Here is a 24,106-nt window from a genome sequence, read left to right on the forward strand (position 1 = left end):
GTATTAACATTAGAAGGTTTTTTGGCTGTGATTTATGGTGTCTTTTTTCTATTTTGTAGGTTTATTTAATGCTTTTGATGAAAATCGTGACAATCACATAGACTTCAAGGAGATATCCTGTGGGTTATCAGCCTGTTGCAGAGGCCCTCTGGCTGAAAGACAGAAATGTAAGTGTGACAAACAGTACCTGCAACAGGGCTAATTGTGCAGAGAGAAATTCAGCTTTCATCCATGTAGGTCATTGGTGGATTAAGACTTGAGGGGTTTTTTGGGGGTTGGTTTTGTTTTGTTTTTGTTTTTATGTATATGCGTGTGTTGCCTGCATGTAGGTCAGTGCACCCATGTTGTGCAATGCCCGCGGAGGTCAGAAGAGGCTGTCACATCCCCTGGGACTGGAGTTATGGACAGTTATTAGCTGCCATGTGGGTGCTGGGATTCGAACCTGGGTCTTCTGCAAGAACAGCCAGTGTTCTTAACCACTGAGCCATCTCTCCAACCCCAAGGCTTGAGTTTTTTAAACTCTCAGATTGGCAAATAGTTATCTTGTACTTGACATTTTACCGAGTTGACTCTAAGAAAGCAAATAACCAATTCTTTTGTACTAGGAAATAGTTTAGGGTCTTTTCTGTTAATAATGAGTTTGGTTTTCCTGGAAAATCTGTAATTCATGAAAAATAGGGTAAAACCCTTTTTTAAAATTGGTCTTACTGTGTTGCCTAGGCTGGCTTTGAATTCTTTATCCTCATGTATCAGCCTCCAGGGTGCTGGAATTATATATGTGAGCCACCAGGCCCAGCTGAAAATTTTATATATTTAGCAAATATTTTCTGTTAGTCTATAGAGTCCTTTGTATCTTGTATAATTTGAAGTATAAATCATTTTCTGTCATTTAGACACAATATTTTGTTGGCAAGATGAAAGTTATAATCAGACATAATTATATTAAATGCTAAAAGGGTATTTAATCTAAAATGCTTTTTTTTTTTTTTTAAAGAAAGGGTCTCTCTGTAGTCCTAGCTGGCCTAGAACTCACTATGTAGATCAGGCTGACCTCAAACTCAACAGCGATCTACCTGCCTCTGCCTCCCAGAGTGCTGGGATTAAAGGCATGTGCCACCACACCCGGCTAAAATGCTCTTAAAGTGTGATTTACTTAAATAACATACTGAAGACTCTGGGATTGATCCAGAATACACCAAGAAAAAAGAGAAGAAAAGAAGTTGACTTTAAAGGCTTACCTTACCCCTTCAGAACCTATAAGGCAATATTTATTCCCCTTTCTAATGTATAAAGAAGTCAGCTTTAGATTTGACTGATAGGTAGGTCTCCTCAACTTGAGTAATAATTTAGAAATAGTCATGAAATCTGTTCACAAAGTTCTACATGTTCCAAAAAAAAAAGTAATGATGTAGTATTTATCTGCTTCTGATGAGAACTGCTCCATTATGTACTTGCTGGGAAAACTAAGTGTCTAAAGGGCTGGAGAGATGGTGCAGTGGTTAAGAACACTTACTGTTCTTTCAGAGGACCAGAGTTCAGTTCCCAGCATCCATGTGGTGGCTCACAGTTGTGTAATTCCAGCTCCAGCAGATCTGATGTCCTCTTCTAACCTCCATAGGCAGGCACTCATATTACACATAATTTTTTAAATTAAAAATAAAAAATTAGCAAACATGGGGTTAGAGAGATGGCTCAGCAGTTAAGAGCACTGACTGCTCTTACAGAGGACCTGGGATCGATTCCCAGCACCCACATGGCAGCTGACAACCATCTGTAACTCCAGTTCCAGGGGATCTGATGCCTTCTCTGACCTCTGCAGGCATTGCACGACATGGGTGCACCTACCTACATGCAAGCAATACACACATAAATAAATAAAAATTTTTAAAAGAAAACCCAGCCTGGTAGGGTTTCGCATGCTTTTAATCCCAGCACTCGAGAGGCAGAGGCAGGCAGATCTCTGTGAGTTTGAGACCAGACCAGTGTGGTCTACATAGCGAGTTCCAGGCCAGCTGGGGCTACAGGGAGACCCTGTCTCAAGAAGACCAAAAGAAAAAATAAAAACCAATTATACAGGGTAGTTTCTAATACAATATATTATGCTTCAGAGCCCAAAGTTATTTCTTTCTCTAAGAGTTTCTTTTCATTAGTTTGCTTCAAGGTGTTTGATGTTGACCGAGATGGAGTTCTCTCCAGGGATGAACTGAAAGACATGGTGGTTGCACTTTTAGAGGTCTGGAAGGATAACCGCACTGATAATATCCCTGTAAGTTTTGGTTTTTTGTTTGTTTGTTGTTCTTTGAGACAGGGTCTTATGTAGTCAAAGCTGACTACATAAGTCAAACTCCTGATCCTCCTGCCTTAGCCTCCCAAATGCTATGGATTATTGGCATGTGCTATGTACCATGCTCTGCTCAAGTCTTCTGATTGTTTACATCTTGTTGTGTATAAACTTCCAATAGGAAGATGGAATGAATGCAAGAATTCATTGATGTTTTTGATTGCTGTATTATGTTATTCAAAATATCACAGCATAATCGCCAGCATGGTAGCGCAGGTCTTTAATTCCAGCACTCAGAGGCATGCAGATCTCTATGAGATCAAGGCTAGTCTTGTCTACATAATGAGTTCTAGGCCAGCTGGGGCTACAAGGAGACCCTGTCTCAAAAAGACCAAAAAATATATATAGATATAAAATATATCATAACCAATGATACAAATTTGGAAAGAAAATTTACCTTAGAAAAAATTTTAGAACTATACTTACAGGGCTGGAGAGTTGGCTCAGCATTAAGAGCATTGACTGCTCTTACAGAGGGCCCAGGTTCAATTCCCAGAAGCCACATGGTGGGTTGTGGGGTCTCTCCCTCCGCTCGTGGATCGTTGACCACTGATCCACAAGAACAAAGGGAGCAGAAGCGATGAACCGGGTCAGGATGGCCAGTGAGCATGACGGAAGAAAGCCTTTCCGGGGAGGCAGATTCAGTGATACAGCGATACAGCTCCGTTTATTCAGTAGGGGTCAGGGAAAATATAGTGTGGAGGCAGCAGCCAAAACTTCAGCTGATAGGTGCTCATAGTATGCTTTATTTACATGTAGCAGGGGGATCCTATCATCTGACTATAGGGCAATGCCTAATTATCATATAGAAAAAACCTGGGGGCAGTTTTATTGCAGGTAACTATGCCAAAGGTCATGTTCTGAATAAGGTCAGGCATCTGTGCTTGGAGGCACTTTCCAGGTAAGTCAGGCAGGAAGCCCCTGCTGAGAAAGGAGCTGACCTTAACTGTTGGGTTCCCCAACAGTGGATAACAACTGTCATAACTCCAGTTCCAGGGAATCTGATACCCTCTTTTGATCTCTTAGGGCATTGCGCAACACAGGTTCACTTACATCCATGCAGGCAATGCACTCATACACATAAAATAAAAGTAGTAAATTTTTTAAAAAACTATACTTGCTATATAAAATCAGAATGGAACAAGAAATTATCTTAATTTTTTAGATATATGAGAGTCTGTTTATGATCAGACAGTATACTTTAGCTCAGTAGTAGAGTGGTAGAGTGCTTGCCTAGCATGGTCAAAGCCTTGGGTTCAGTCCTTAATAAAAAAAAAAAAGGAATGAATAAAGTAAAGGTAACATAGACACTTTTTTTTCTGAGTACTCACTGGATTTCTTTTTAAGGAATTACATATGGATCTCTCTGACATTGTAGAAGGCATATTGAATGCACATGATACCACAAAGGTGAGTTTGGCTATGACTAATTTTCTAAAAATGCTATGTACCTAAATCAAGATGTGCTGCTTATATACATGGTCAAATAACTCTTCTGCATTATCTCCACTTTTCTGAGCCTGTGATTAAAATACCTTCACATTATCTCTAAAGATAGCTCATTCTATCTTGTGTGTGTGTGTCTGTGTCTGTGTGTGTTGCCTGCATGTGTAAGTGTACCTGTGTCATGCAATGCCTGTGGAGGTCAGAAGAGGTCATCAGATCCCCTGGAACTGGAGTTATGGACAATTACTAGCTGCCACATGGGTGCTGGGAATCAATCCCAGGTCCTCTGCAAGAATAGCCAGTGCTCTTTACCACCGAGCCATCTCTCTAACCACTCATTCCATTTTTAAACAACTCTATATTTTTAAACAACTCAAACAAGTCTAATATACGAATTAAATAGACACCTCTATTGACAGCTATAGTTTATCATCTTTACTTCTTCCATTTAATAAGTTACAGTAAGGATAGCTTTATACTGAATAAAAGAAACCAAATATAGCAATGTCATTTATGTTAAGAACAGGCCCTGAATAGTGGTGTACATCTTTAATCCCAGTACTAGGAGGCTGAGGCAGGCAGATCTCCGTGAGGGTAAGACCTGCCTATATATAGTGAGACCCTGTCTCAACATAAAAAAAGCTAAGAGTGATAGAAGTTGTAGTCATGAAATTCAGGAGTAGTCAGATGTACTGGGAAGGACCGTAAAGATACCTGAGGCAATACAAGTGTATATTACAAATAATAACTCCTTGAATTTAGTTTGGTAACAATTACTGGTAGCAATCTCAAAGCAGGTTTACTCCTGTAGTTTGCCTTACTGTTATGTCTGTGTGTCTCTATAAAATTGAAAATAATTTCTGTATATGAGGGAAATTTGAGCCTTTTTACTTAAATATTGATGTGTACTAAGCATCAGATTGGTTACAGGGTCACAGAAAATAGAAGTCAGTTTTTTTTTTTTTTTTGGTAGAAGTCAGTTTTTTTATTCAATCATAGTTACTAAAGGAATAACAAAACCCTATTAACTACTTTTCAATAGAAACAATGAATTAAGAGCTAGAGCTTAACTTAGCAATTTAATGTTCCCCTCTTTTTCCTTTCTCTGTCAAAATATCCACTTCTCTTTGGTATGTATAAGAACAGAAACCTGAGCAGGGTGTGGTGGCACACGCCTTTAATCCCAGCACTTGGGAGGCAGAGGCATGGGGATCTCTGTGAATTCAAGGCCAACCTGGTCTACATAGTGAGTTCCAGAACATCTGGGGCTACAGGGAGACCCTGTCTCAAAAAGACTGGAAAAAAAAAAAAAAAAAAGAACAGAAACCTGGAGAAGGTACTGTTTTGTAGTCTGGTTGGATGGTGCACACTATATTTGTTACTTTTTATTGCTATGATAAAACACCATGACCAAAAGTGACTTATGGAAAAAAGAGTTGACTTATGATTCCAGAAGGGAATCCATAATGGTGGGGAGGCATGGCAGCAGGAAGCTGGAGTGGGAAGCTCAGAGAGCACATTTTCAGCCACAAATATGAAGCAGAGAGCACGTGAGCTGGAAGGGGGGCAAGGCTATAACTGTCAAAACCCACCCCCAAGGGCTTACTTCCTCCAACTAGGCTACACCTCCTAAAGGTCCCATGGTCTCACCAAACAGGGCTACCACCTGAGGACCAAGTGTTAGATACTTGTGCCAATGGGGAATATTTCCCATTCAAACCACCATAGCAAGAGTTCCAGGCAATAGCAAGACCTTGATTTAAAAGAAGATAGAGGGGACTGGAGAGATGACTCAGCAATTAAGAGCACTGATTACTCTTGCAGAGGACCTGGATTCTATTTCCAGCACCCACATGGTGGCTAAGAACCATCTGTAACTCCAGTTCCAGGGGATCTGACGCCCTCTTCTCGCCTCTACCGGTATTGCGTGACATGGGTGCATTTACCTACATGCAGGCAATAAAAGTAGTAAATAAAATATTTTTTTAAAAAGAAAAGAAAATAGAGGCTATGAGATGGCTCAAAGGGTGGAGGTACTTGCTGCCAAGGCTTACAACTTGAGTTCAATCCACAAAACCCATGTGGTAAAAGGAGAAGACCAACTCCTACAAGGAGCCCTCTGACCTCCACCTCTTGGCTGTGGTACCCATGCCCCCTTCCCCCAGCTCAGCATAAGTCTTTTTGAGACAGGGTCTCCCTGTAGTTCCAGCTAGCCTGGAACTCGCTATGTAGACCAGGCTGGCCTTGAACTCACAGATATCCACCTGCCTCTGCCTCCCAAGCACTGGGATTAAAGGCGTGTGCCACCACACTCAGCTAGACATGGAATTTAAACACTTTTTTGCCTTAGTGTCATAAATATACAGGTGTTGCTGTTTATTTTTATATTAAACAGGATTTCTCTTTCTGGCTCTATTGACCATTAAGATTATTTAGCTGCTCAATCACCACATACCCATGATAGTAAAATGATAACGGTTTAAAGTAGAACTTGGATATTCTGGAGAATATCCAATAGACACCAATAGTATCTACCATTATTTAAAACACTTTATTTTTGTTATTTTTGGTTTTTGTTTTTGAGACAGGGTCTCACTATGGCCTGGAACTCGCTATGTAGACCAGACTGGACTTGAACTCACAGAGAACCACCTGCAGACTCACAGAGAACCACCTGCCTCTGCCCCAGGAGTGCTGGGATTAAAGGCGTGTGGTCCTTTTGTTTTTTGAAACAGCATTTCACTCTGTAGCCCAGGCTAACCTCAAACTCTCTCTGTAGCCAAGAATGGCCATGAACTTCTGATCTAGCTGCTTCTGCCTCCCCCGTGTGGAGATTACAGATGAGTGCCACTATTTCCCAAGTCTTATTGGAGAATGGAAATAGTCAATAAGTACTTTGGTTCCACTGACTGGATAGAATTACAGGATGAATGTATGTCTTACCACTTGTAAATTTGTATTAATTGGTCTACCTTTCATGTAAACAGATAGCATCTGTATTAGTCAGGGTTCTCTAAAGAAACAGAACCCGTAGAATGAATATATGTATATATATATGGATTTATCAGCTTAGGATAGAGTCCAAGTAGTCCAACAATGGCTGCACCACACTGGGGAGGCTGAGAATCCGGTAGTCGCTCAGTCCACAAAGCTGGATGTCTCAATAGTCCCAATCTGGTGCTGAAGGTCTGATGAATTCCAAAGGATCAGCTAGTCTTCAGTCTACAGCAGCAAGAGGAACTCACCAGCAAGAGAGAAGGCAAGCAGCATTTAAAAGCAAGTGCTCTCCTCTGCCATGGCCTTTTATACAGGCTGCCATCAGAAGGTAACACCCACATTTAGGGTGTGTCTCCCAGCTTTGGAAGATCCAATCAAGATCTTTCTCATTTCAGTTAATCCCAGATCCAGTCAAGTTGACACCCAGAATTAGCCATCACAGCATCATAGGAGATATATAGAAATATTATTGATTTGAGCCGGGTGTGGTGGCGCATGCCTTTAATCCCAGCACTCGAGGCAGGTGGATCTCTGTGAGTTCAAGGCCAGCTGGTCTACATAGTGAGTTCCAGGACAGCTGGGGCTACAGAGAGACCCTGTCTCAAAAAGACAAAAAAAAAAAAATAAAAAGAAATGGATAAATAAGGACATTGTTAATAGATACATTGAATATCTCTCTTGCAGATAGGCCATCTTACTCTGGAAGACTATCAGATCTGGAGTGTGAAAAATGTTCTTGCCAATGAATTTTTGAATCTCCTCTTCCAGGTATGTTTAAGTCAAATGACAGATACAGAAATGGTATAGTAGTTCCAGCAATTCTGCCTTTTCCATCATATAATATCTTGTTATCATATCTAGACTACAAAAGCATGCCTTATAGAAAGACCCATCTATACTATCTAGTATTTAATAGTAATTATTTTAGTTTAATGATTTTCCATTTAAATAAAGGGTAATTTGTATGCTCTACAGCAGTGTTTGAATAAATGGAAATTGGTCTCTTCTTGACAGCTAATGTGTAATTGTCATAGATCTAAAGCGTATACAATCTGATAAGCCTATAATATCCATCAATGTTAGTTATAATTTACAACCAAGATTCAAGTTGATGGCTTTATAAAATATAATAGAAAATAATATAGATTACTATTATAAATAGAACTGACTTGCTTGTTAACTTGAAAATTGGTCGAGTATCTTTTTTTTAATCTAAAGTAATATCCTCAGTCGTATGTTCTCTAGACCCTTTTATTCTTGTTAATTTTAAAGCTACTTTACCTCATACTCAGTATATGAACATTTAATCAGCTGAGTTTGTATCTTTAGTTATTGTGTAGAATTTTGACTTTGGTAGGGGCTGGAGAGATGGCTCAGTAGTTAAGAGTACTGGTTGCTCTTGCAGAGGACCCAGGTTTGATTCCCAGCTCCCACATGCTCCCACATGGTGGCTAACAACTGTCCGTAACTCCAGTTCCAGGGGAATCTGACACCTTTTCTGACTTCTGTGGGCATTACACAACATGGGTGCACTTACACACATGCAGACAGTACATTCATACACATAAAATGTATTAAATTTTTTTACTTTGGATATTGCCTTCTTTGGAATTTTCTTTATATATTTATATTTTTTGTTTTTATTATTTTAATTGTACTTCTGAGTGTATTGCCTGCATGTAAGTGTACCTGTGTCGTGCAGTGCCCTCAGAGGTCAGAAGAGAGCGTCAGATCTCCTGGAACTGGAATTATGGACGGCTGTTAGCCATATTGTGCTGGGAATCAAACCTGGGTCCTCTGCAAGAGCAGTTAGTGCTGTTGACCGCTGAACCATCTCTCCAGCACCTGTTTCTATTTTCTTAATTGTAACCATTCGGACTTAGAGTGAGACATAAAGACATATATATATTTCTTTTTCTTTTCTTTTTCTTTTTTTTTTTTTTTTTTTTTTTTTGTCTTTTTGAGACAGGGTCTCTTTGTCGCCCCAGCTGTCCTGGAACTCACTATGTAGACCAAGCTGGCCTCGAACTCACAAAGATCCACCTGCCTCTGCCTCCCAAGTGCTGGGATTAAAGGCATGCGCCACCACACCTGGCCGAGGATATATTTTATTTTTTTTATTTATTTTGGTCAGTTTTGAGACAGGGTCTCCCTGTAGGCCCAACTGGCCTGGAGTCACTGTGAAGACCAAGCTGGCCTTTAACTCACAGAGATCTGCCTACTTCTGTCTCCTGAGAGCTGGGAGGTGTGCCACTATACCCAGCTCTATTTTCTTTTATTTATTTATTTTTTGTCTTTTTGAGACAGCGTTTCCTTGTAGCCCCAGCTGTCCTGGAATTTACTATGTAGACCAGACTGGCCTCGAACTCACAAAGATCCGCCTGCCTCTGCCTCCCAAGTGCTGGGACTAAAGACATGCGCTACCATGCCTGACTATTTAAAAAAATAAAAAAATAAAAAAGATGGCAAAGAGTTCTTACAAAGTATTAACCTAGAGGGCACCACCATGCCCAGGCTGTTTATTTTATTTTATGTGTATGAGTATATTGCCTGCACGTATATAACTGCACCCATGTCATGCAATGCCTGCAGAGGTTAGAAGAGCGTGTCAGATTTCCCTGGAACTGTAGTTATGGATGGTTGTTAGCCACCATGTGGGTGCTGGGAATCAAACCCCAGTCCTCTGTAAGAGCAGCCAGTGTTCTTAACTACTGACCCAACTCTCCAGCTCTGAGGAAAAGTGTTTAAGTTGGACTTTGATAAAATAAAAACTTCTTTTTCTTCTTTATCCAGAGATGTCATTACAGGCCAGCCAAGGCTACATAGTGAGCACCCTGTCTCAAAAAACTAAGAGGAGAGAGAGAAGGGAGGGAGGGAGAGAGGGAGGGAGGAAAGCTATTCCCTACCCCATTCTCACATCTGGGGACATAATTGTGAGGTTCTGGAGGTCTGGCTTTCTACCCTGTAGCCTCAGCTGGCCTGGAACTCGATATGTAGACCAGGCTGGCCTCAAACTCACATCTACCTGCCTCTGCCTCCCAAGTGCTGGGATTAAAGGCGTGGGCCACCAAGAGACCCTATTAAAGCAGCTGGGGTCTTGGTGGAATATGCCTGAAACCCCCATCAGGAAGCTGAAGCAGGAGGATTTTGTATTAAAGACCAGCCTGAACAATGTAGCAAGATTCTGGGGGCAGGGGCACCATTAAGAGAACTAAAAGAAGCCAGGGATGGTGGCGCATGCTTTTTAATCCCATCACTTGGGAGGTAGAGGCAGGCGGATCTTTGTGAGTTTGAGGCCAGTCTATATAGTGAGTTCCAGGCCAGCTGGAGCTACAGGGAGACCCCGTCTCAAAAAGACAGGCAGAGAGAGAGGGAGGGAGGGAGGGAGGAAGAAAAGAGAACAAGATTGCTTCTTGGCATTTTGACTGAGATCAAGTGAAGAGAGTGAGAAGATAAGCCACCATGTGGAAGAAGATACTTGCAATATCTGTATTCTAACAAAGACTTGTAGGGCATAGGACATACAAAGAAGAAAAATGAACAAGACAAATGCATGGCCCCAATAGGAGAATAAACAAACAATATCCAAATACCTTGTAAATTTGTGAAAAGGGGTTAGGTTAATCTCTTTAATTATCATGGAAATATATACTAAAGCCACACTAGGTACCAACCAGAATGATTAACTTTTAAGTGGTATAAGGTATTGTTGATGATAACAAGCAAGGGGAGCTCTCACATGTTGCTGATAGGAATACAAATTGGTATAATGACTTTAGAGATTGGCAGTATTTCTGAAACTTTGATGTATGCATATCCTGTGACCCAGCATATGTGTTTTTACACACACACTTTGTTATAGCCTAAAACAGAAAATTACCTAAATACCTACTTGTTCAATAGTAGTTGAAAGAATTTTATTAAAATATTTAGCATTAAAGAAATATTCTGAGAAAGTAAATTTCTTTTCCCATTACCATCCTGCCTTCTCTCCTCTTCTTTCTTTTCTGTCCCGCTATTCTGTTCTTAGATTTGGAAGTTAGATTTTAGTATTTAATTTGAAAAAAAATTAAATCCCACACAAGTTAAAATTTGCACAGGTAAATTGTTGATAATTCACCAGCTAAATTCTTGCTAATTCAGATTTCCATCTAAAAAGTAGATTTCATGCAAACATCAAATATTATGCAATTTAGTTGTTGATATCAGCCTTTTTGTTTTCCCGTAGGTATGTCATATAGTTCTGGGATTAAGACCAGCTACTCCAGAAGAAGAAGGACAAATTATTAGGTAAATTTGTAGTTTTGATCTGTGTATTGTTTTTATTATATAGTTGAAATTTCTAGCACTTGAAATGTATTAGTTACTAAGGAACAGTGTGTCTCACTTTGATAATTTCAGTAAAGATATTTTATTTAAATTATTTTTATAAATGTTTTGCATGCATGTGTAAGTGCACCTGTGTAGTGCAGTGCTGGTAGAGGCTAAGTAGAGGGCATTGGAGCTCCTGGAACTGGAGTTACAGACAGTTATTAGCCAACATGTGGTTGCTGGAAACTGAACCTGGGCCCTCTGCAGGAGCTGCCAGTGTACTTAACCATTGAGCCAACTCTCCAGTGGCAGTAGAGCTATTTTTAAAAAATATTATGTGTAGAAATATTTTTGTTAAAGTACCTTCTTCCAAGGACCTAGATTTATAATTCAAATTATATTTAGCACCCAAATTACATTGGAACTGGAGTGGTAGAGTACTTACCTAGCGTGCAGGATTTCTTCTCATAAAATATCAGTTTGGCCAGGAGTGGTGGTGCATGCCTTTAATCCCAGCACTCGGAAGGCAGAGGCAGGCAAATCTCTGTGAGTTCAAGGCCAGCCTGGTCTCCATAGTGAATCCAGGATAGCTGGGGCTACATGGAGACCCTGTCTCAAAAAGACCAAAAAAGACTTAAGCCATGTATGGTGGTATATGTCTTTAATCCCAGCACTCAAGAGGCAGAGACAGGAAAGATATCTGTGATAGCCTGTATTTATATTTCTTGATGTATTTTACAACTATTCATAACATCCCTAGTTATAATAAAATGTTAAAAACTTATATTTTTGTACAAATGTATCCCTTGCCACAAATATTTTGATTTCTGTCTCATCTAGTTCTCAAAAAAACTGCATAAAATTAGTTTCATCTCACTTTGTACAAGAATACTGAGATTTAGAGACATTGAGGCACTTAACCTAAAATTACCTAAAAATGAGCTGGGCGAAGTGGTGCACACCTTTGATCCCAGCACTGGGGAGGTAGAGGCAGGCAGATCTCTGAGTTCAAGGCCAGCCTAGTCTACATATTGAGTTCCAGACCAGTTGTGCCTACACAGAGACCCTCTCAAAAAGACCAAAAGGAAAAAAAAGTTACCTAAAAATGACAAAATCAAGTCTAAGACTTCCTCCCCTTTCATTAATAGTAATTATGTAGTAGCTTTTATTTTCTTTATTTGATTTTCCAGTAAATCTGAATGTGAAACCATCAGACTGTGATAATTGAGGAATTAAATTTATCATATACTGTGAGGTGAAACATATTTTTCTCTTAGGCTTTTTTTATTTTTATTTTGAGACAGGGTCTCCCCAGCTGGCCTAGAACTTGCTATGTTGACCAAGACTGGAAATAACCTCTACCTCCTGAGTGCTGGAACTAAAGGTGTACACCACCAAGTCTAGCTTAAAGTCTATCTTTTTAAAATTTATTTACTTTTATGTGTATGAGTGTTATGCCTATATGTTTATAAGTGCACTGTATCATGCAATGCCCTTGAGAACAGAAGAGGACGCTGAATCCTGGAACTGGAGTTAAGGACAGTTGTTAGCTTCCATGTGGGTACTGGACATTAAACCTTGGTCTTCTGGAAGAACAGCCAGTGCTCTTAACACCTAAGCCATCTCTCCAACCCTTTAAAGTCTATATTTTGATTTTAAAATCCCTATCATGATTTTTGGATTGACTGAGTGAAAACTTCAATCATTGGTTGACTGATAAGTTAAACTTACTTCAAAATAGTTTGGTTTAAAAATAAAAACAAGGGGCAGTTAAGAGCACCGGATGCTCTTGCAGATGGCCCAGAGTTCAATTCCTAGCACCCTCATAGTGCTAACAGCCATCCCTAAGTCCAGTTCCAGGGGATCCAATGCCCTCTTCTGACCTCTGCAGGCAATTGCATGACATGGGTGTGCCTACCTACATACAGGCAATACACTGATACACATAAAATAAAAATAATAAATAAAATATTTTTTAAATAATAAAATATTTTTTAAAAATAAAAACAAAAATTAATTTAAAATAAAGATACTGAATAGTTTATAGAAAGCACACTGTCATGGAAGATAGACAGTACAGAAACATCAACAACAACAAAATACACAGAGGTATAGAATTCAGATTTGCAGTCAGGTATGGTGCCTCATACCTGTAATCTCCAAAGTTTGAGAGGCTAAGGCAGCAGGAGGATTTTAAGTTTAAGGACAGTCTGGCCTACAATGTGAGTTTGAGACCAACCTGGGATATGTAGTGAGACTCTCGAAAAAAAGAAAAGTGTAAAAGAAGCTAGACTTACTAAAATACTAAACAGTTTCATCAAAATAAAAATTAGGAGATTGTTATAAGATAGGAAAATGTGACCCATGTATGGAGATTAAAAAGCATTAATAGAAATTTACCTCGGGCCAGATTTGGTACCTCATGCCTGTAATCTCAGCACTTGGGATATTGAGGCAGGGGGATTGCCACAAGTTCAGGGCCAGCCTGGGCTACATATTGTCTCTCCAAAGCCAAACAAATAACCAAAAACCTGGGCCAAGTGGTGCAGGTATGCAATCCCTGCACACAGTAGGCTGAAGCAGGAGAGTCACATTTTGAAGACAGCCTGATCCTGTAGCAAGACTATCTCAATGAGAGAGAAATCTTAGAAGTGACTTAGTTCACAAAGACTTCACTGCAGCTACATTTACAGCACTAACCAAGAACAGATTTTGAAGAAAGAATTGCCAGAAACTTAAAAGATTTGATCAGGACATCAATCTAGGGGATAGAGAGATGGCTCGGTGGTTAAGAGTGCTGGCTGCTCTTGCAGAGGACTTGGTTTCAATTCCCAGCACCCACATGGTGACTAACAACCATCCATAGCTCCAGTTCTATGGGAACTCAACACCTTCTTCTGACCTCTTTGGGCATTGCATGACATGGGTGCACTTATATACATGCAGGCATTGCACTCACAGACAAAAAAATACTTGTTTAAAATGATGTCTTTTGCCAGGCGTGGTGGTACACGCCTATAGTCCCAGCACTTGGGAGGCAGAGGCAGGTGGATCTCTGTGATTTCAAGGCCAGCCTGGTCTACAGAGTGAGTTCCAGGACAGCTGGGGCTACAGGGAGACCCTGTCTCAAAAAGACAAAAACAAACAAACAAACAAACAAACAAACAAACAAAACTATCAGGTGTAGTGGCTTATGCCTTTAATCCCAGCACTCAGGAGACATAGGCAGGTGGATCTCTGTGAGTTCAAGACCAACCAACTCTACATAGTGAGTTTCAGGCCAGCCAGGGCCACATAGTGAGACTCTTTCTCAAAACAAAACAAAAAAAAAGCATATAATTCAGAAATAAGAGGGATGATATTTTTATTGAAGAGCTGAAAAACAACTAAGAATTCTGTATCCAGCAGCCTCTTCCTTAAAAATGATTTGGACAGGGGCAGGGAGGAGAGAGGGAAAGAGGGAAGGTAAGAAGAGAAAAGGAACAGTTTAAAATTTGCAATTGATTCTTAGATATGACTTCAAAAGCATGAGCTTGCCTTCCATCAAAATTAAAATCTTGTGTATATGAAAAGGCACCCTACAAAATGAAAGACAGTAAATCATGTATCTGATAAGAAACTAATAATCGGGGCTGGAGAGATGGCTCAGCGGTTAAGAGCACTGACTGCTCTTGCAGAGGACCCGGGTTCGATTCCCAGCACCCACATGGTGGCTTAGCTAACCATCCTTAACTCCAGTTCCAGTGGAATCCGAAGCCCACTTCTGACCTCCACAGCGTTGCACGACACGGGTGCACTCACATACGTGCAGGCAATACACTCATACACATAAAATAAAAATAAAATAATCAGAACAAATAAAGAACTGCTGCAATTCAACAACTCAAAGAGAACCCAGTTAAGAAATAGAGAACTGGTGCCAGGCATAGTGATATACACCTTTCATTTTAGCCCTCAGGAGGCAGCAGCTAGCCTGGTATACATAGCAGATTGTTTTGGGCTAACCAGGGCTACACACAGTGAGACCCTATCCCAAAGAGAAAGATTGGTGAGAGAGAACTGCAACTTTCTTAGCCGTCAGTGGAGACAGTTGGTAAAGCCATTATGAGGAGTACTGTATGAGGCAAATGACTTCTCTAGGTCAACCTGACCTCTTGACCCATCACCTCACATGATTTTTGAAGTAACACAGACATTTAAATCAAAAGATCTGAAATGGTCTAAACGATGCTAGTGTTGAAATAGTATAACTTTGTAGATTACTAGATAGCTGCAGCAAAGAGGAGATAGTTCAGATCTTTCAAGGTCTTTTGAGATCGTCTGAGGATGTACAAGTAAAATCAAAGAATTTTTAGGGTCCTCCAAGATTTCTGGGACAGGTGACCCCCAAGACCATATAATATAACAAACCATTAGGAGGGAAAGGGGATTATTATCAAATTGGCAATGGAAACAAAGTTTGTTTGGTTTTTTTGTTTGTTAGTTTTTTTATCTTTTTGAGACAGGGTCTCCCTGTAGCCCCAGCTGTCCTGGAACTCACTCTGTAGACCAGGCTAGCCTTGAACTCACAGAGATTCACTTGCCTCTGCCTCCTGAGTGCTGGGATTAAAGGCATGCAGCACCACACCTGGCATGTTTTTAATATTTTTATTTTATGTGCATGAGTGTTTTGCCTACATATATGTTAAGTACACCATGTGCATGCATTGCCAACAGAGGCCAGAAGAGGATGTTGGATCCCTGAGAACTGGAGTTACGGACAGTTGTTAGCCACCATGTGGGTGCTAGATTTTATAGAGGAATATAATCAAACCCAGGTCCTCTGGAAGAACAGCAAGTTTTCTTAATTGCTGAGCCATCTCTCCAGCCTGGGAAACAAGGTTTGGATGACTATGATGGATATAATAATTATGGCTGTAGAAATGAGAGATTTGATAACACGTTAAGAAATGAGGTCTGGGGGCTGGAGGGATGGCTCAGCAGTTAAGAGCACTGAGTGCTCTTGCAGAGGACCCGGGTTCTATTCCCAGCACCCACATGGCGGCTACAAACCGTCCTTAACTCCAGTTCCAGGGGAATCTGAAGCCCTCTTCTGACCTCCATGACATTGCACGACATGAGTACACTCACTTACATGCAGGCAATACACTCACATACATAAAAATAATAAAATAAAATTTTCAAAAAGAAAAGAGATGAAGTCTGGGGAGCTGGGCATGGTGGTGCACGCCTTTAATCCCAGCACTTGGAAGGCAGAGGCAGGTCGATCTCAGAGTTCAAGGCCAGCTGGGGTTACAAAGGAGACCCTGTCTCAAAAAGACCAAAAACAAAAATAAATAAATTAAATAAATAAATAAATAAATAAATAAATAGGGTCTGTGGAGACATGGTTATAGTGGAACTGATGACATAAATTCAAGTTTTCATTGTGGTGATTTTGCATAAATGAGAGGCTTCTCATTTCATGGAACTAAATCCAGTACAAGTTTATAAATCTTTTAAATACAGTACAAGTTTAGATTAATATTGAAGCAAATAAAGATTTGTGACGCACCTTTATTCTCAGCACTCAGAAGGCGGAGGCAGTTGGATCTCTGTGAGATTGAGGCCAACCTTGTCTTCATAGTGACTCCAGGCCAGCTGTGGCTACAGAGAGACCCTGTCTCAAAAAGGCAAAAAAAAAAGATTGCTGACACATGAAGATGCAATATCTATTCTGTCAAAGATGAAAATAACAAACAGTATGGGTAGATACACATTGAACTCTTGAATTCTACTCTGGAAGGCAACTTTGGATGGGAGGCTATGATAGAGAATAGATAATTAAGGAAAATACAGATATGTTGGAGAAATGGGAATGGGGAGCAATTATAATAGGGATATGATATTCCTGATGGCTTTATCATTTGGCAGAGCAATAGATTATAATAGGAAAATTTGTTTTCTATAGACTTAATTTGTTTATACTTTGACTTAAAAATACATTTTTTTAAAAAAAATTTATTATTTTATGTGTATTTGTGTATTGCCTGCATGTAGGTAAAAAGTGCACTCGTGTCGTGCAGTGCCCACGGACAGTTGTTAGCTGCCATGTGGGTGCTGGGAATCAAACCCGAGTCCTCTGCAAGAACAGTTAGTGTTCTTAACTCCTGAGCCATCTCTCCAGCCCCTAAAAATGCATTTTTAATATAAGACCACTGTCATTAATACTTTTGTGTATAGTTACTTCTAAAAATGTGCTGTTGAAGATTTGGGTTGATGTTTTTAATTATATTATATATATATATAATGACGGGCATGGTAGTGCACACCTTTAATCCCAGCACTTGGGAGGCAGAGGCAGGTGGATCCCTGTGAGTTTGAGGCCAGCCTGGTCTGCATATCAAGTTCCAGGCCAGATGGGGCTACCAGGAGACCCTGTCTCAAAAAAAAAGTTCCCCCCAAAAAGTATATAGTATGTTAGATGGTAATAGTTCATTTCTGTATGAACGTGAAGTATGAATAAACAGATATATGAAATAGAGCTTGAATTAGTATAACTTTTTATTTAAATTTCTTGTGAACAGCACTGAATATAGAGCCGAAAGGTTAGTTTGGGTGGCTTTAAAAATAAATTCAGCTAATTTTGTGTCATTCTTTTTCAAGTGTCATTTATCAGGCATAGCTCTAAAATTATGACCTAAGAAATATCTGGATTTCTAAATATGCCTAATTGTGACCTAGTTATAAGCATTTTAGAGGTTTAAACTCTAGCCCTATGGACCAGCGAGATGGCTCAATGGGCCTAATTGTGACCTAGTTATAAGCGTTTTAGAGGTTTAAACTCTAGCCCTATGGACCAGCGAGATGGCTCAATGGGTAAAATTACTTGCTATGAAAGCCTAGTGACCTGAGTTCCATCTCTGGAAACCACATAAAGGTGGAAGGAGAAAAATAACTCCACAGAGTTGTCCTCTGATCTTCACACAGGTGCCATGATGTGCATGCCTATGCACACACATCATACACACAATAATAATAGTTTTTAAATTGTAGCCCTTCTAGAGAGATGACTCAACAGTTAAGAGCACTAGCTTGTTCTTGCAAAAGACCCTGATTCAGTTCCCAGCACCCACATGGTGGCTAAAAACTGTTCATAACTCCAGTTTCAGGGGATCACACTCTCTTCTGGCCTCTGTAGGCATTGCACACACAGATGCACTTACATGCACACAAAACATTTATATGCATAAAACAAATTTTAAAAATTCAATTCAATTCTAGTCCAAAATAATAGAAAATTTCAATTTGGACTAAAATACCAAAAGTGCTTTCAGAAAATGAAAGTTATGCCAAGTGTAGTGTGGCACAGGTTTGTAATTCCACTCAGGAGGCTAAGATACAAGGTACAAGGACTGCAAATTCAAGGCTACCCTGGGCTACATGGTAAAGTTAAGGCCATCCTAATCCACGTAGTGAGACCCAAGTGTCAAAAGAAAAGGAGAAAAAGTAAGAGCTGTAAATTAATCTCAAAATGTCTTAGGTAGCCTAAGATCCTCAGTGCACATTTTAAAAGATACAGGATAGTCCGTGTCATAGATAATGACAAGAATCCTGCAGTTGGTAGCAGTTTGGAGTTTTACTTAAAACACTGTAAATAGGTAGCTGGGTGTGGTGGTACATGCCTTTAATCCCAACACTCAGGAGGCAGAGGCAGGCGGGTCTTCATAGCAAATCTAGGCCAGCTGGGGTTACAGGGAGACCGTGTCTCAAAAAGACAAAACAAACAAACAAACAAAAACTGTAAATAGCAAGTACATGACTTTGAGCATAAGTTTTTATTTTCCACATTGATAGGTCATAGTGAAACTTACGTGTCTTTCGTTACGTGTCAGTGTGAGACTTTTTCCATTGTGTTAATGAACATGCTTCTCTATCAAAAGTGTTCAGATGGTCTTTAGGCACATGGAAAGATGAGCAATATAACTGGTTGTTGAGGGACTATATAAATCAAAGCCACAATGAAATTCCAGTTCTTTCCCATTAGGATGGTTATCGTTTTTTATCTTTTTATCTATTCTCAGGAACATATAAAGAGGTTTCATTATGGCATTTTGAGTTTTTTTAAGCTTTTTATTATACTTTTTTTTTTGCAGGGAGGGGAATGTGATGGGACATGTGTGGTGTTCTCTTTTCTTCTACCATGTGGGTCACCAGTTGGCTAGACTGCTGGCCAACAAGCTCCAGGAATCCACCTGTTTCCAACATTCCCCCACCCCCAGTGAGGTTACAGACAAGCACCACCTTGCCTGGCTTTTACATGGATCCAAAGTCAGGACCTCATGTTTGTGTATTAAGTACTTAACCAACTGAACCATCTTCCCATCCCCAAAATTGTATTTAAATGGTACTGTATAGTGGCCTGTGGCTATTGAAATGAACTTAACAGTGGAACAGTGTTTCACTACACTAATTGGAATGGTGGCAGCCTCCACTGAGTACATGGTTTTCTATTTGGGAATTTCTAATGAAAGAGAAAAAAGAAAAAAAATTCTATTGATAAGTGGTGGCCTTACTCTCAGTTTTACAAACTTTCATTTCACATACTGAATTTCTTTTGTATATGCAGAGGATGGTTAGAACGAGAAAGCAGGTATGGTCTGCAGCCAGGACACAATTGGTTTATCATCTCCATGCATTGGTGGCAACAGTGGAAAGAATATGTCAAATACGTGAGTTAAATTCCTGTTTTCTGCATTTTTTAGTAAGATTTTCAATTCTGTCAGACTTTGTGGGACCACTGGTACATGATAAAGCATGCCAACTTGGGCAAAGATGTAAAATGAAAGGAAATGAATATTTCTGATTTGATATGGAGCAGGCTGTGTGTATATATTTACATATTTCTTCCCTTGTACCAGCTCTGTGAGAAAGCTAGTATTGAGCATTGGAGTGCTTGCTTATGAGATGCACGGTGTATCACTTAATTTTCATATCCTTATAAGAAATGTGATATTATACTCATTTTACCTGTGAGGAACTTGGTGCTGGGAGAAAAATAAACATGAATATTTTGCTTAATATAGACCGGGGATCCAACTTAAGGACTGATTTTTAAAGCCTATGTTCTATCAACTACATCATTTACATTGTCCTTCACCTTTTTGATTAAAAAATTGGACACACGTTGGCCACTGCCCCCCGCTAGCCAATGCTGGCAGCATTTTAAAAAATTTTTCTAAATGAAAAACAAAAAAAATTTTTTTAATGAAAAAAAAAAAGTTGAAGACCATTGGTATAAGAAGTATTAATTTCTTTAAAAAAAATTTTTTGAGCCGGGCGTGGTGGCGCACACCTTTAATCCCAGCACTCGGGAGGCAGAGGCAGGAAGATCTATGTGAGTTCAAGGCCAGCCTGATCTACATAGGGAGTTCCAGGGCTGGGGCTACAGGGATACCCTGTCTCAAAAAAAGACATATAAAAAAAATATATTTTATGTGTATGAGTGTTACGCCTGTGTGTGTTTAAGTGCACCCATGTGGTACAATACCTGAGGAGGTCAGAAGAGGGTGTTGGATCCCCTGGAACTAGAGTTAAAGACAGTTGTAAGCTGGAATTCAAACCCAGGTATTCCGCATGAACAGCCAGTGCTCTTAACCATTGATCCAGCTCCAGAAGTCTTAATGTCTTACTCAAGAAATGTTATTTCAACTGGGCATGATGGCTCACTCTTATAATCCCAGCACTTGGGTGGTGAGTTTTTTTCTACTTTGGTTGAACCCAGGCCCTCACACATGCTAGACAAACACTTAACACTCAGCTACACTCCCAGCCCATTTGTTTTCGGATGTAACACATATTAACAACAAGCACGTACCTTGGTGTATCTGAAGGAATAAAAGTAGTTAGAGACTTCAGATACCTTAAAAGTAGATAATGTTGGATGTAATAGAAAATGGGACTATTCAGAAAAAGCATCAGTCTTTATTTTAAAACACTTTTTGTCTTTACATTCTTAGTTTGGCCTTAGGTGAATGGGTATTAATGCCTTGCTGAATGTAGATTCAAAGAAGAATGTAGCTTTGTCTTAGATGTGTTACTTTTTATTTTCTTTGGCGTGTGATAGAGGGCTTAGTACGTGGCCCTCATAAAGTGTACGGGCAAGAATATAAGCCTGCTTCTTTCATGCCTGCCATAATCCTTTTATGCGTTAAAGTAATTAGGGGAGTTCAGTAAGGGAGCAATATACAAGGGGGAGTTTACATATTCCTCTTCCCAACCTGGCATTCTATATTGTAATATTGTCTACTATGTGTCTGTGAAACATCCTTTAAATTTTACTTTAAAAATGAAGACTAAAGCCAGACTTGGTGGTCCATGCCTAAAATCCTCACACTTTAGGAGATCGAGGCAAAAGGAAGGTCATCCTTGATTACCTTAGAAAATCTGGGCTATATGACTTTGTCAAGAAAAAAAAAAACAAAAAACTGGAAGAAATAGAACAGACCAGGCATAATGGTGCTTGCAATCTCAGCCCTTGGAAGGTAAAAGAAGGAAGACTGTCCAAAGCCATCCCGGGCTATATAGTGAGACAGCGTCTCAAAAATCCCACCCTGGGGAGTTAGAGTGATAGCCTAGCAGTTAGAGCACTGACTACTCTTCCAGAGGACCTAGGTTTGGTTCCCAGCACCCACGTGGCAGCTAACAACTGCCTGTAACTCCAGTTCCAGGGGATCCAGTGCCCTCGTCTGGCCTCTGAGGGCACTGCATGCACGTAGTACACTTACATACATGCAGGCAAAAAAAAATTAAAATTGGGACGGGAGAGATGGCTCAGCAGTTAGAGCACTGGCTGCTCTTGCGAGGACTCAGGTTCAATTCCCAGCACCCACACGGTGGCTAACAACCATCCATAACTCTAGTTCCAGTAAATCTGATACCCTCTTCTGACTTCCTCCAGCATTGCACTCATACACATAAAATTAAAAAAAAAAAAAATTATATATAGTCTTCTTGAAACAGGGTCTTCTATATCCCCAGCCAGCCTGGAACTCATTATGTAGACCAGACTGGCTTTGAACTCACAGAGATCTCCCTGCCTCTGCCTCCAGAGTGCTGGGATTTAAAGGCATGCACCACCATGCCTAGCTTTGATGAAATCTTTTTAATCATTGTAATAAACAGTATGTGCATGTTTCTGTTTTGAGAACTGTACAGTACAGAAGCAGTTCTCTTTATTCATGTACATATTTTGCTGTTTTGTTATCATGTAACTTTAGAGTATACTTAAAACACTAAGTTTATAAATGAAGGTCCTTTAAATTTTGTAATTGCCAAAAGCTGTTTTAGTCAGTTACCTTATTACCTCACTACTGGAACTTACTTGAGTTCTTTTTCAAATGTCGATACTGCTTTCTATTTTTCCAAAACAAGTATTTCAGACTGCCAAAATATAAGATTGATATAACTGTTAGTTATTTTAAATCATTAATACTTCCAAAATACATAAAGTACCCCACACTGACCTTAGGAACTGATGACTCAGAAAGAGAGAAACTTCTCACTTTGAGTGAAACTCTAGAAATATGTCTTCTTTAGAATGTTGACTTCTAGGATAATTTAAAGAAAATTCTTTGATATTCAGAAGAAGAAAAATTTCCCAGATTAGCAAAACAACAGAACATATAGCCAGTGACTCTTAAGATTTTGCAATAGCCATGACTAGTTCATTCAACAGTTTCAAGTAATAAAGGACACTGAGTAACAGATTCCTATAGAAAAGAAAGCCAAAGACAGTGACAAGACAGAACACTCTAGAACACTGGGAAGGAAGTACAGAAGCACCCATAATTGCTCACTGTGCCTTGTTAAAAGCATGTGGTAAAATATGTAGTCAGTGGAAGCCAAGAGTGCTGCCTCTGCAGAGCTATTACAATTGTTATGTTGCTAAACTGTCAGAAAATACCAAATAAATTCAATGTCTGGTAATATTTTTATCACCCTCTTTTCTTACCAGTGATATCTACAGATTTAACCTATCAACTGGGCTGTTCTGGATAAATAATATTATAGGAGTGGTTTTGTGTAAATTTTCTTTAGAAATACAAGTACCTTGTTTTCTTTTCACATAGCAATCAACAGTAGTTTCTGCTTTTGAGACTTTATAATCTAATTTTTCTCTGACCAAGAGTAAAATTTTGCTTTTTAGAAACTTTTCTAAAAACAGATTCAGGGTCTCTCTGACCCACAGGCCTCTCTCCAAGACCAACCCAGCTCCTCAGTGCAGTCCCCAGGAGTCCTTGGGGCTGCTTCCCGCCCCCATCTGCCTTTGCATCTCTGGGTGGCAGGGCCACCAGCTGCCCTAGACCAGCATCTTTCCTGGGCCTGGCTCCCAGGCCAGTCCAACCCACAAATTCCTGAGGCCAAAATCTTTCCTGGAGGGATCCAGACCTTAGGAGAAACCCTGAGAGCATCTGATCCTCATCTGACTTGGGCCTCTGTGGGAACTCCTGAAGACAAAAGCAATCTGGCCACTCCATTATAAAATCTAAGAGAGAAGCTTAGACAAACCAGCTTTTCATGCCCAAAAAGTAAACCACAAAGAGTAAACTACAAAGACACATAAAGTTTACAAAAACAAGTAGACCTAAACTCGAAGGCTTGAGTCTCACACAAGAATCAGAAACTACAAAAGAAATTCACATGTCAAAATCACAAAGAAAAAATAATACCATGAAAAACCAAAATAACATATCCCCACCAAATACCAATAGTCCTCTAGAGGAGTAGAAGGAGAACCCCCTAGAGATAATGCAGGACGTGGAACGCAAAAGAACAATTATAAACATGATAAAAGAATCCAGTGAATTTAAAGAACACACAAACAAAGAAGCCAAAGAACTGAAGGAAGATAGGGATAAACTTCTGAAATGAAGAAGGAAGTGAAACACTAGGTAAGCCAATTAGAAACAACAGGAGAAAGTCACCAATAGGATGAATGAAATGGAAAACAGAGTATCAAGACTGGAAGAT

At 39.8% G+C, this 24,106-nt stretch overlaps 1 protein-coding gene across 3 annotated transcripts in view; it reads left to right on the forward strand.

Annotated features, from left to right (window-relative positions):
- Usp32 (ubiquitin specific peptidase 32) overlaps positions 1–24,106 on the forward strand; it is a 217,704-nt gene that overhangs the window by 113,082 nt on the left and 80,516 nt on the right. For all 3 annotated transcript variants that reach the window (XM_029562419.1, XM_029562426.1, XM_008831098.3), the window contains exons 7-12: positions 60–167; positions 2,151–2,266; positions 3,689–3,751; positions 7,469–7,552; positions 11,013–11,074; positions 19,704–19,806. In XM_029562419.1, the coding sequence (XP_029418279.1) occupies positions 60–167; positions 2,151–2,266; positions 3,689–3,751; positions 7,469–7,552; positions 11,013–11,074; positions 19,704–19,806 (536 nt within the window). The remainder of the gene's footprint in view (positions 1–59; positions 168–2,150; positions 2,267–3,688; positions 3,752–7,468; positions 7,553–11,012; positions 11,075–19,703; positions 19,807–24,106) is intronic.

This window comes from Nannospalax galili, unplaced genomic scaffold (assembly GCF_000622305.1).
Source record: "Nannospalax galili isolate Female #2095 unplaced genomic scaffold, S.galili_v1.0 scaffold1430, whole genome shotgun sequence".
In the NCBI taxonomy this organism is placed as follows: Eukaryota; Metazoa; Chordata; class Mammalia; order Rodentia; family Spalacidae; genus Nannospalax; species Nannospalax galili.